Source organism: Anopheles moucheti, chromosome 3, assembly GCF_943734755.1.
Source record: "Anopheles moucheti chromosome 3, idAnoMoucSN_F20_07, whole genome shotgun sequence".
NCBI lineage: Eukaryota > Metazoa > Arthropoda > Insecta > Diptera > Culicidae > Anopheles > Anopheles moucheti.
Genome location: NC_069141.1, coordinates 20,148,687 through 20,162,433, shown reverse-complemented (window position 1 = coordinate 20,162,433; position 13,747 = coordinate 20,148,687). Strand labels below are relative to the sequence as shown.

The 13,747-nt window shown below is 42.5% G+C and overlaps 2 protein-coding genes across 3 annotated transcripts in view; both read right to left on the bottom strand.

Annotated features, from left to right (window-relative positions):
- Positions 1 to 493: 493 nt before the first annotated feature.
- On the bottom strand, positions 494 to 4,499 carry LOC128300566 (uncharacterized). Of its 2 annotated transcripts, XM_053036676.1 has the most exons (5): positions 3,663 to 4,499; positions 2,899 to 3,590; positions 2,373 to 2,817; positions 2,039 to 2,312; positions 494 to 1,879 (listed from the first exon to the last, which is right to left on the bottom strand). In XM_053036676.1, the coding sequence occupies exons 1-5, from the start codon at positions 4,068 to 4,070 to the stop codon at positions 1,152 to 1,154; spliced, it is 2,547 nt and encodes an 848-aa protein (XP_052892636.1). In that variant the 5' UTR covers positions 4,071 to 4,499; the 3' UTR covers positions 494 to 1,151. The 2 variants fall into 2 exon arrangements, with proteins under 2 accessions (XP_052892636.1, XP_052892635.1); XM_053036675.1 differs by having other exon boundaries at positions 2,039 to 2,817.
- A 3,132-nt stretch (positions 4,500 to 7,631) lies between these two features.
- The window catches only part of LOC128301449 (probable serine/threonine-protein kinase DDB_G0282963), a 209,150-nt gene continuing 203,034 nt past the window's right edge, over positions 7,632 to 13,747 (bottom strand). The window contains exon 8 of the mRNA XM_053037939.1: positions 7,632 to 13,719. Coding sequence (XP_052893899.1) covers positions 13,549 to 13,719 — 171 coding nt within the window. The 3' untranslated portion in view covers positions 7,632 to 13,548. The remainder of the gene's footprint in view (positions 13,720 to 13,747) is intronic.

Sequence of the window (13,747 nt, the reverse complement as noted above, 5' to 3'; positions counted from 1 at the left end):
CCTTCCTTACCCTAGCGATCGCTCTCGCGGGTTTGATGGTATGCAATGCAATACGGATGGGCAAATTTATGCCACGCCTAGTTTACGCTAGCGATCGCCTCACGGGTTTGATAGTATGCAATGCAATACGGATAGGCAAATTTATTCCACGCTGAAGATATCATCTCTTGAAAAACATGTTCTCTTGGTATCGGAAATCTGAAAACAGCTGATTTGTATGGGATTTCGGATATGCACTGTTTTCATCGACTGGTGGAGATTTAAACGCATGGGCAAGACACGAAAATAAGTGCGTGGAACGATCGACATGGTGCGGATAGAGTTCTTAAAACAGAATGTTCAAAAATAACCACGTTTATCAAAAAATACTCCCCCATTATACTTACGTATTGTTTTATCAATAAAAATACTTTCGGATGGTGCTTCATTCCCGAAACAATTTCACAACCTTCGCAATGCTGCTTCGTACTGTGTAAAAAGCATGAGTTTTTTTTTCCATTTCGTTTCATTTTTTTACTTTTGATTAATAACATAAAATATATAAATTGTTTATTTATAATAAATCGTAAAGCAATGATGAACTGCACGATGTAAGGTGAGACCGCCGCAGACCAATGAATCCGTGGTGTTGCAGCAGTAGCAGCAGCGTTTGCTTCCAAAACAAAATGTGTAGAGTTTAACCCCAAGAAAGTAGCGCTACTATTGCCGTGGCACTACTACTAACCATTCAACTAAATGTGAATGAGATTAAGCAGACGATCCCACTGTGGCCTGGATACTAATGGGACTACTAATGAGCTACAAACGTAAATTCAGTCAGTCGAAACGTAAAATGAGTGTTGAGATATTATACGGGAGACTCTCGGCACATCGCCCGTTGTTGTCGCTGATGTTGATGTCCAAGTCCCTAGCTACCTGCATGCATGCTACAAAAGCATAACGCCACTTTCTCTAGTGTCCCTCTGCTTCTCTTTTGCTTACTTATTTATTAAAGTTACTGCGATTATATGATTCCTATACCAAAAGTAAAATAAAAAAATCTTAAAACCCTTTCAGTGCATCGGGGACGACTCGTGGGGACGGTGATTATTCCCCCTTCCCCGGTCTATTAGAAGTTAGCTCCTCCGTACGTACTACTGCTGCACACCAAGCTAAGAAGACCGCTGGTGAAAGTACTTATCATTATAGCCAGCGATTCGGAGGAGCAAGCTAAGGAACTGCATTCGGTCGCGCGTCTGCTCGGTCCGGATCACTATCTGCCCGTTGCAGGCCTCCATACGTACGCCAAGCTGGCGCAACAGTTCGAGCAGATTGTTAACGCGTAGTTCTGGATCATTAACGCCACCGTCGATCGAGCGGAACACATTTGCGACCCAGTCGAGACTGCGCAAATTTACGATCAAGTACGCGACAATCTTGTCCGCCATGTCCGGCGTAATGATGCCGTTAAAGTCGAGCCCGGCCGGAGCTGAATCCGTCTCGGCGATCGCTGGGACTGGCGGAACCGCTGTTGGTGTGGTGGGTTGATTATTACCACCGGCTGGACCGCGATTGTTCACCGATATGTAGTTCATGATGGAATACAGTCGCTGCGCCGCTGGTGTTAGCGTTCCCAGCGATGGTCGATTTACAGTTTGATCGAGTGCGAAGGGTTCCGGGCCATTCGTATCCGGACCGGCAATGAGCAGCGGCGGTGGAGACGATAGTTGTTGGTGGTGCTGAAGGCCACCGGCTGATCTTACCGTGCGGACTGTTTGACTGACGCTCACCAGCCGGGGCAATGATGGACGATCGTTTGCTGCATTGAAACCGTTACTGTTGCCGCTCGGGTCATTGCGGTTTCTTTCCATTCGTGCACGATTTATGGCACTTGAAGTTCCTAAAAAGGGAAAACAATTATTCATTAATACCAAAATTAACATTCATGACTTGTAACTTCAATATCTCATTTGTAATGTTAAGCTATGGGAGTAGGTTCAATCGCAAGTTTGTAATTCATTGCGACTCACTATTCTCATAATTAATGTAAAATACCTACCAACATTATGAACGGCAGCGATTGCCGCAGCAACGGCCCTGGCAGCACTGTTATACGAGCTCGCGGTATATTGCAGATTCAAGTTAAAATTAAACCGACTCCAATTCCGACCTGCATTGGACGACGTCGACTGCTCACCAGTACCACTAGCGGTAGCGCTAGTAGCCGAAGCATTCGATCGTCTACCACCAACTGTCGACTGATGTTCCGGTGGTGCGGAATTTGCAGAAACTCCCGAGAGTAATCCTCCAGCAACTACTTCCCCAATTTCCTGCTGTCGATGAAGCTGACTCGTCACGGAAGTAGGAGTAAACCGGTACGTCGTTGTCTTTACCTTATACGTGCGCTCGCCTTTCGGCTTGGAAGTTTCGTCCACCCGGCATTGATTAACGTTAGCTTCAAGGATGCGGGAAAATGGTTCCGTACTTAGATCGAACTTTGGAAACGGGTTGGCGTTCTTCTTCACCGAATCATTTACGCACGTATCCACCGTCATCGGTTCAACGGTGGAAGATCCGGCAACGGATTCCTTCCCAGTTGGGATCGATTGATCACCGTGGGCCACGGGTTTATCGGGCGAAGATGATAATGCCACTGGTGGCGGTACTACATCCACCAATTCCGGCACGAGCTGATCACAGTTCATCCTTGGTCGACGAAACTTACGCAGGTTCTTTTCCAGTTCAATGCGCACCTCCGACGCGGTCAAACGTTCATCCGGATTGAGGGTCAGCATTCGTTTGATGAGACTTTTCGTCTCATGCGTTGTGTTGAAACCGCTAAAAAGATCAATAATAACATTCTTAACACCGGTCTTAAAATCCTTCAAGAACAATCCGGCTGCTTCCAGGCCCACTTACCTCGGAATGGTATAATCTGCTTCACGAATCTTCCGAAATAGTGCAGACGGTGTCGTGTCCAGAAAGGGAAACTTTCCGTACACGATCGTGTATAGGATGACTCCGAGCGCCCACATATCGGACGGTTTTCCCCGGTACGGTTTACCACCCAGCACATCGGGCGAAATGTATGCCGGGCTTCCGCGCTGATCAAACAAACATTCCTGCTCGTTGATGAGATGCTTCCCGAGGAAAAAGTTCGTCAGCACAATCCGCCCCGTACGCCGGTCGAGCACAATATTGTTCAGCTTCAGATCCCGATGGATGATGTTACGGGCGTGCAGTTGTTCGACCACCTTTACCACCTCGTAGAACAGTTCCAGCGCATCTCGCTCGCTAAGCCGTGCCAGCGAGATGTGCCGCTGGAGGCTGATGAATGCGGACGACTCGTCACAGAATTCATGCGCATGAACACAGTCCAGCACGAGAATCAACCGACGTCGTATGCGGCCGGTATAGATCGAATGCACCGTACCATCGTCCCGTTCGATCTGACGCTCTTCGAATGCATAATCGCTAAAAAATCCGTGCTGATGAATGACGCCATCCAGATCGTCCAACATCGAGAGCAGCGTGAACTCGTTGTGTAGCAGCACTTTGCCCTGTAGCGTTTCTTTGTCCACGATTTCCGTTTCCGGATCAAAGCTGAGTATCTGCAAGCGCAACGAAACAACAGTTAGCTTCACTGACGCATAACCTAATTAACGCTTCCCATCCCACCTTACCTTCAACAGATAGAACTCGTTGCTATCCTGCTTTCGAGCCAAATACTGCGTCTGCGGGACACCCGGGCTGGTGCCCAGCTCGTAACCGATCACGAAATCACCCGCCTTCCGACAGCGCTTCCGTTCCACCGGTGTACCGTACCGTGGAATTTCACAATCCAGCACAACGTTGCCCGTCTGGCCCCGCACAATACGTCGCGCGTACTTGCTCATGTTCGCGGTCGCGTCCTCGCCCTCCCGATCGCCGCTTGCTACCGCACCACCGTCCGGCACTGTACCGTCCGTAGCTCCCGTTTGTCCCTCGTCGATCGTCGGTACCTGCTGATCCGTCCGGAACTTCTTCGGACGAAAGCCATTGCCGCTGTCCGCCGTTTGTCGCTTGCCAAGCTGTGTGCGTGCTCGGAACATCTCCGGGAACGTTACGCCGAAGGGAATGATGTAAACCGTTGCAAGGGTGGTGTAATGTGTGGTGCCCGCTGCTGCAAACCTCTTATCTACTCGTTTGTGCTCTCCGCCCTCCAACTACCCCTTTAGGCCAGCGGGGGATTGGTTTAGCTTCCTCTCGCTTACTCTCACGCACCGTTTAGCAGCAGCAGCAGCAGCACTACCACCAGAGCGGAAGTGCACAGCACATTCGACGCAATTGTTCAGCACACACGCACCCGAACCCTCGGTTCACGGTTCCCCTCGCTCGCGCACACACGCCCAGCTCTCGAACCGACAAACGGCACGTTATAAAAGGTCCCGGGAAGCCAGTTTGATGCGGTCAGAAAGGAAGTTGGGAAAGTTAAACGGGAAAGCGAAAAAGCGTCACGAAATTTGGGCCAGTTATTTCGACAGCTGTTGAAAACAAACACTGTGGTCGGTCGTGCCCGGTCATGGACGGTGAGTTGCGTTTGACGTTTCGGGGAGTGTTGTTTTTTTTTTATTCTACTTCAGAAAATATTTGCCAAATTGAATCTAAAAGCAATGATTTGATGGTTTTTAATAGGAGAACTTGTAAAATTAATTAAATACATTGTTTATGAGGCACCTCATACCGTGTATGAGGGATACAAAACACACAGGAGTTTGAACGCAAAGCGATTCGAAGGGGTAGGAAAGTAATTTTGTTACCATCGTATAATTTTGAATTGGCAGTTTCATCAAACCCGTTTGTTTACATGTAGGTTTAATGCTAAAAGACTGTAAAGTGACGAAATTTACACAATTTTAGTGTAGTAAAATGTAGCGAATTATAAATAAAAAAAGGTTTTTCTTCAAAATAAAGCAAATCACAAGAATTTATCTTGACTGTTGTGGTTTAGCTTTAGCTTGGTACAAGTGTGCGCTGCTGAAGATGGTGTAAATCGGTGCAGTTACGAAGGCATAAAAAAAATTATTACAAGAACTAATGCTTATTATAATATACTTGAACACTTTACAGTTTGTAATGTAAGTCTATTTTCAACAAGAAAAAAGAATTGTAATAAAGCAAATTACAATAACGGGAGATAAGCACATATGGTTTGATTTTTGAAATTTTTATTCATAAAAAAATATTTGTTAAATCCTATCGTTTCGATTTCTTACTTTTATGTTGTGTTCTTGTGTGTCGCTTGTGTATTTGTGTGTGTTCTCTAATTGTTCTCTGTTTTTCAATCATTCCTTTTTAATGCTTTTATCGAGTCGCGTAATGCGTTTAGATGTTTGCTTTTTGCCTTTCATTTTGCTTTTTTGCTTTTGTTTTGTAAGGGCTTTTTTTACTTGCTTCAATAACTTTGTTTTTATTTCTCACCGTATTTTTAGCAAATATATAATGGATTGATTGGTAATATAGATTTTTTTATTTGTTTGTTTGTTTTGCATCTCTCACTAACTTTAATGCCCTTCGCTACTACTGTGGCTTGCGCTTAAACGTTGTATCACTAGTTGTAAGTAGTTCTTTTTTTGTTCTGGTTCCCCTTATTATACTTGTGTTTTACTTGTTCGGGCATGTGCTTTTAGCAGATTTTTTGTTTTTAATTTTCAAACTGGCTCTCTCAACATCGCAGATTGTAAGGATTTTGTTCTTGGCTTTCTAGTTTTTGTTTGCGGCTGTGGGAGAATGTGTGTGTGTGAGAGTGTTTTTGCATCTATTTTTACTTCTTCTCTCGAAGAAAGCTTCTAAAAAACTAATATTACTACATTACTTTGTAAAGTTTTAGCCCTATCGTTCTGACTTAAACTAAAGTTTCTCCCTTTGCGCGGGGTCCATCTTTTTGGTACGTGGTACAAAGCGTGGCAGAGTAGAACTTCGTCCTTTAGGAATACTGTATGTCCTCTGCAAATCCTCTGGCAAAAAATGGATTTTCTTTTGGTATCTCAAACGTAACATTTGTTCGATGTGTTGGTTGGATGTTGGGGAAACATGGTTTCATTAAACTCTTATAATTTAACGTCCCCTGGCTGAGCCTTGAGCTTGAAAGTGTGTCTTTGTGTGGTACAGTGGCGATTTAGATGGGTGCTATCTACCTTCACCTGTGCCTTGTTGCGATAAAAAGGAAGTTGGTATGCGCATTTGTAGCTACTACTCGTTTCTACAGAGATTGAGAGGGTGCAAATGCACTACCTTATTGGTGCTTCCTTACATCACACACGTCGGTGAGTGCCTTCAACAGGATTCCTGCTGTTCGTTGGATGTGGAAAAAATGAAGAAACAGAGCAGAGGAGTAAAGGGGCAGACCTAATTTGTTTGATTGTTTAACTCTCTATATCAGTCGCTACAATTCGCAAGTGTGTAGGGATTATGTTGCCTAACGTTCCTAGGGCTCGCTTATGATACTTTTGTGTGTGTGTGTGTGTGTGTGTGTGTGTGTGTGTGTTTTAATGGGTCTTGCGTTTTCCCCATAGTAGTGAATGTATGTTCCATTTGCTTGTCTGTTTGCAATGTTTAAACTTGATTTTTGGGGAGCTATTTGTTTTCTTTCCTTTCTTAAATAGTGTGTTTTGTTCCTGTCCTTATATACTTTGTATGTACACTTTAATGTTTAAGGCATTCGTGCAAAAATTGAAGCATTTTCATTTGTTTTTAGTATGTTTTTCTTTTCTTCTCCTTTGTTTTTACTTTCTTTTTAATTCTTTAATTGCTTATCTTATCATAAACCATGCCGCGCTACTGCACGCATTCACGACCCTTGCCATGTTCAACCGCTAATAGTTTTGTAGATTTTGAAAATCCTTTTTCCGTAACGGGTAATGCTTGCATTCGTTCAGGCATTTACTTGCGCGGTTTGCTCTCGCTTCCATCATAGTTGTGTATAAATATAATATGTGTTCCACCTTTTTTTTATCTTATTTGTTCAATTTTAACCATTCTTTCAACGTATCGCCAAAGTTTAAACATTGGATGACCTTTAGCTTAGCTTAGCGGATTACTTACTATGTTTTAAAAAATATCAGTAACTCTAGTGGGGTATGTCTACTCCTACTACCCTTCTTTACCTTCCCGTAACCTTAGCGAGCTTAAAAACAAGTTATGTAATGTATGATTGTTTAATGTTCTGTTGAAAGATGCACTCTCACAATTTGCCAATGATTGCTGATCCGTTTTGTTGCTTATCGATCAATTTTTTCCATGTTCGGGGTTCACTACCATCAATATGTGAATCGGTCCGTGCACCCTATTCTCTTTACTTCATCAGTCAGTCGCAAAAGCCATTAATAGATCACATGTTTTCCGTTTTTTTGCCTCTATCTCGCTTATTCGCTTTGTTTGTTCGCCCAGAAATTGCATTTTATTCTCTACCAACTTACCTGCCCTTTTTATCAGCGTTTGTTAGGGTATAGTAATCTAAAACGAAAGAAGAAAAAAAGATAAAAGAAATAACAAAGTAAGAATAATTAATAAAAAATAATACGAAACAAGAAGAACGTGTACAACATTCAAGGATTACAAACCGAGCACCGAAAACATACACGCAGACAAAACGAAACGAAAACACACATCACTTCAATTAAAAACTTGTTTATATTTTTTGCAAAAAATACGCTTTTCTTACTAAAAAAAACGATAAAAATAATATTAATAAAATAATCCATTATAGTTACACTAACGAGTAAGTAAGACGGGGACAAGGGCAAAGGGGACACAAAAATACACGGCCACCAACCCGCGCGTATGCGTACCGAGCGGAGTGTGCCTTTTGTTTTGTTTTCTTCTGTTCCGGGGAAGTAACGGGTTTGGGTAGCAATTAAAAATTAAATTTCCCTTAAACTTAATCGTAACTTCGCGTAGCATTAGTAGTAGGGTAGCGGGGTAGTACACTGTGGGTCAATTCTTTGCTCGCGCACGCACGCATACCATACTCGCTCCACTGCTCCACCGTAGCACATTAAATACTAGAACAGAACTATGTCTGTTTTGCTGTGCCACAGCAGCTTCTCTAGTTTGTGGGGGGAGGAGGAGGGGGGTGGGGGTTTGTTTAATTTTTCGCTACAGAGCTGCATTATTTTGCAAATATAATACCTACGGACAGACAAAATAAAACAGGCCGAGCAACATTACACAATAATAATAGTAGTAATAGTAGTACTAGTAGTGGTTGCAGCTCTGGGTAAGTTTCCGTGTATGTGTGTGTATGTGTGTAGGGGGGAGGGGGATGGGCGGTGAAGGGAGTTTCATCCCTTCGCTTAGCTCTAGGTTTCATATGCATTATCATGGTTTAAATTCTTGGTTTTCTTTGCATGTGCTGTATGCATCGCGCTTGGTTCCCATCTCCCGACCCACCAGTGTGTTCACGACTCTACACAACTCGTTAATCTCATTTATTCACAATCTCATCCTCATCCCTTTTTAATCAAAGTGGAAGCTTAACGGTTAATGATAATGAAAAGCGAACGAAATCTTTCTTGCATGAATGCACAGCAATGCCAGCAACGAGGTGAACTCCACCGGCATGTGTGTGGCTGGGCAAAGTTATTAACAAAATGTGGTAAGTCGGTCGGTTGTTGTTTTAGTAATGCCGTATAGACGCTGTTGGGAATACTTTTCTACTTACGATACTAATTTGAGTTAAAAAAAAAGAGAAGAACAGAACAATCGCTGTTCCTTATGTTCCAAGCGTGCGAATGCGCGTTAGCGAGGAAAGGAGTTTTAAGAACTCTTCCATCTAATCGCACCGATAAATGTGTCGTTCTCCCGTCTTCTGCCGGTGGTAAATGGTAAGCCGTTTGCGTAATTTCTTTTTAATATCTAACAAATAAATACATGCACACGGCCGGCGAATGATTCATGGGACCATGGGAAGATGATGCGAATGATGTGGACGAATAAAGGAATTACTCATAAACGATAATCTTAAGCTTGGTAATCTTAATTGTGGTACTCTTCTGTGCATGATAATGAGATGAAAAGCGACTGTCGTCCTTCGTGCTTACTAGGGGCAGATGTACAAAAAATACATACAGCAAAGAGGAGAAAAAAATGGCGTCTTGAACGCTACTTAAGTAGAACTGTGCTGCTGCCTTTGTGGATAGTTTTAAATTTGAATAAAAGCAAAGTCTTACTTATAGATCCCTGTGAGATTCCAATGCCGCTGCTAGTAGTGTTTGTAAGTATGCGGTGCAGAGAATGGGGATGAGTTGCCTAAGTGTAGTGACAACGCGCGTTTAAGTCATGACATTGGTACCATACGTATGCTGTCTGTCTCCGTGTGTGTGGTGTTTGTGTTGTGGCTCTAAGCTCAAAACAATACTGCCTTGTTACGAAATTATCTTAAATCGGTTGCATTTCTAACGCCTGTCATTGCCGACGGAAGCGAATGAGCTCAATAATTTAACATGCGTTGGATTATAATATCTCCTTTCCCCGTTCGCTTTCTCCGCATGTTGGAAGATTGTGGTTGGGCTCATAACATTTAAAAAATGGGAACGAATATAATATGCATCTTGCATCTAACAATTGGGATTTAGGAGGAGCATCATTCTTGTGAAGCTTTCGTACTTGAAGAACTTGGAGATCGCTGGCAAATAATAGTCGCTACAATGTTAGTCATTTGGCCAATTAGTTTAACAAGAAAAAAAAATTACAGAAGTTATTAAAAGTAGAGAAACTAATTACAACAGTGTGCTTGCATTGCTGTTTGCATTATGTCTCTGTATCGTCTTGTAATGAACAAGCTGGTGTGTTATGTGAGTACAACTTACAAAAAAAATCTATTACGTTTCTCATGAGACTGAACCATGTGGAAAATTTTAGTACACTTTTAGTACAACGTGGGCCGAGCACTTTTGAACAACGGAAAATAACATCTATTTGGTAGGACAAATAGTGTTTGTAAAGAAAACTTGTTCCAAATATGTGCAATATCCAAATTTCCACTTAAAAAACCAAAAGGGAACATCATACCTTACAAACAACAAAGTGTAATCATTGTGTCGCTGCAACACGCGACTCTCTTGGTCCGGATGTGTGAATTGCGCTTACACAACTGTCCTACACTATTTCTTAACACTACTGACACACTTGTTTTTCTTTCCCTTTTTGTAGTAGTTTATGTAAGCCGATCGAACTTAACTTAAGAACTAGCTATGCGATAGGAAATAAGATACGTTTCTCGTACTCGTAGGTTCGTATTTAAAAAAAAAACTGGTAAACAACTGGTCAATCATATGCATACAACAGTACCACTACTACTCCTGTTTCCTATCTTCATTTTGGCGCCATTCTTATCTTTTTCTTCCTCTTGTTTAAACACAACCGTCCTTTACTAGATGGGAGTGATTGGAGATCCCGCATTTGTTTGTCGTTTTTTTTGCGCACTTCACTGTTCTCATTCTAAGGTCTGTCTAAGCTGCTTTTGGATTGCGTTCTACACAGTAACTGGCCCTTCGTTTAGCATTGTGTGTGCACGTGGTTTAAAGCTTACGGGGTATTAAAATGTTTTGTTTTTCTTTTGTTGCTCTTTATCTTCGCAGGGTTTGTCGATAAAAAAAAACACAAATTTAATGGTTTACTACCATTAAAATAAGCTGTCATGTTATGCACGTTACGGTAAAGTATGACTAAATTGTGAAATGAAATGGGAGAACGAACTTAAATATTGGTAACCATTGGTTAAGGACACATGGGAAAATGGCGCTGAACATTGTTTTGCTTTTGGCTCTGGAAATTAAGATGCATTCGTACGGAACGGGCAAAATAAGTACACACATCGACGGATCGAGGATTTATGTTAGTGTCCGAAGAACTCTTGGTTTGAAGGATGGGGAGGGCGTGTTATGATGGTCGTTAATGCCATATGTAAAGAAAAAAAAAACATACAAAAACCTTCTGCTGTTCGACTAGAATTGTCGTTCCTGATAGATGGGGGTTGGTGAAGAGATGATCGAAATTGCCAAATGTTTGCCATGGCCGTTTTTCGTTAAGCGAATCCTTGGTCAGTACAAGCTACATTTTCCCAACAGTTCCTGGGTCGGAAGCAAAAAGCTTTCAAATGGAACGACGGACGGATCAATTTATCAATGGCTGTTTACTGTTCCGGTTTTGGTTTTTGGTTGCCTGCGTCATGGATACTGTTTACGTTCCGTCATGTCTTACCTTACTAAATACTGTTTCAAACCTTTTAACCATCCAACCAACCACCAAGAGTCCTCGCGAGACCGCGTTTGATAAATTGGTTGATAACATAAAATCGATAAGTTACGTGTTTTGCTGGCTGGTGTCAAAAACCACGCTAGCACACTACTGTCCACATCTAAACCTACGAAAGTTAGAAATCTAATTAAGTCCAGTGTTGTTGTTAAGCTTGTTTCTTAGATCCGGGCAGGTATGCGCCTGGCGTAAAACAGAAAACAAGCGAAAGCGTGAAACGATCGTTTCGATCGATACGTCGAAAAAATAAGCTACCAGAAAAGAGATTCTGTGTTTCCATATTGGGATGAGCGTTGCACTAAAGCGATTTTGTAAACTGTTCAAGATGGTACTTTGACTTTTTTGATAAGTATGTGTTTTGTGTTTAAAATTGAAGAGATTCCTTCTATGATTATCATGCTACAAACTAGGAGAGCGCCATTTGTTATGCCAGGTTCTTTGCCCTTGTTTTTGTTTGTGATTGCGAGAGAGTTGGCCATTGTTCACGTTTTTCCTATATAATTTTGATTTTTTTCATCGCACCGGAGTTTTCACGCTCGTGCGCTCGTGTGTGTGTGGGGGGTGTGTTCGTGTGTTTTTTTTTGTATTAAGTGTTAAAGTATATTCTCCTTTGCACTTTCTACTTCCCTTTCCTATCGTTTCCTCCAACGCACAACACATCGTATCCGTATCACAATTGGTTTTTCGTTTGTTTTTTTTTCTTGCTCCCTAGTACATCGGGAACAATGAAACAAATTCTTCCGCATAAGATGAAGAACGCATGAACCGTTCAATGATTGGTTGATAAGTAGCAAAAATTGACGTGTAAAGCTGGATCTTTGCCTACACCCCCTACATTAAACAAACCAGAAAACTAATAAACTGCACACGAACGGAAACATACTGTTAAAACAATCGCGTCTGTTCTAAATTAACTTCCAATCACAAACAGAAATAATCTCCGCTGACACTCGCTACCGTTGCTGTTCTAAAAAGACGAACGATTGTTCCAAACCAAGCTTCCAAGTGCATGGAAGCTCCCCATCGCTAATCCTCCCTTAACATCTATTTGCTCAAGTATGATTAAAATGACGTTAAAATGAAAGTAATATATCTAAATGTAAGTATGTACCATGCAAGTAGGATGGGGTTTTCTTTTGCTCATTAACGTACTCAATCGTCACAACGTATGTAAAAACTGATGCTTAAAAAATACTCTACTACCTTACAATGCTATACATCATGCTGCCCTTGGTGTGGGGTTCGCCTTATGCCGTACGTAACACTCCTTCACGGCGACGGAGCTGGTTAGATCATTATTGCTTATGTTTCTTGCCGCTTTTTAGTATAAGACGTTCTGTGTGAGTGTGTGTCGCTCCCTTTACCTTTCCAGCAGAGTGTGAAAGGTGCGCAAGTGAGCGCGTGCGTTTGCTTGTAGGTTAGTCTCTTTGTTTTCGCGTGTAATTGCGTGCTTGTTCCGTGTAGCTGTGGCTGTATCTATTTCCGCTAAGTATGCGGACGCTCGCCTTTGCCGTCCACTTAAATTGTATCAATAATATTGTCCTGGTCTAGGATTTGTTTTTTTCGTTAAAAGGTAATAAATACTGTCCTCTAGTATAATAATTATCAATCAACGATCAATTCTCTCTGCCTCCCTTCTGTCGCTTCTCTCTTTCGCTCCCTCTGTCTCCCTTTCTTTACAATTTTCTGTGCTGTACCACCCACTTCCAACGCACTTCTATATATATAATCATAAAACGGACGTCACTAATGGAGTATTTCAGTTGCCGATCGAATTTGTTCGCGCATTCTCTGCTGTCACGTTGTCTAAGGTTGCTAAATTTAAATTTCCAATTTTCTCTCAACCGTGCAGTATTTTTGCCTCGCCGTCCTATTCTGACTGCTTCCAATAAACGAGTATTTGCGGGGTTTTTTGTTTAATTTTGTTTTGCTCTGTGGTCTCTGTGGTCGGAACGTAGCAGCTAAGTAGTTGTTGTCGCCAATAGCAGCGAGCTAATAAGTAGGAGCGGGTGTTTGTTGTTTTGCAGTTTCTAGCTGATAATATTAGTAGTTATAGTAGCAATTTGGTTGTAATAACCAACAAATCTCTGCTCCTTAAATCACTCCTTTCTTCTCACAGGATAGTACCGCTTCCGTTACCGGTGCCTTTGCCGTGCGGGTGCCCTTCTTAGTGGTGCTCCCGTTCAAAGGGCGCCTAGTCAAGGGTTTAGAATTTTGGTCACCTGCTGCAGCAACTGCTACTGCCGGGCGCTGTTGCCCCGTAGGAAGCTTCCGTCAGTGCTGCGACGAATCGCTACCTAGCTGCGTGGCCACCAGATTGAGGGGCAGGTTGCACGAATCCAGATCATTTTCGGGCCCACTATCGTCACCACCATCACCTCCCAGTAGCTCGCCGCTACCGTTCGGATCGAAGTTTTGCGTCGCACGCAGATAATGTTGGAAGGCCTGCAAAAATGTCGACAAATTCGGATAC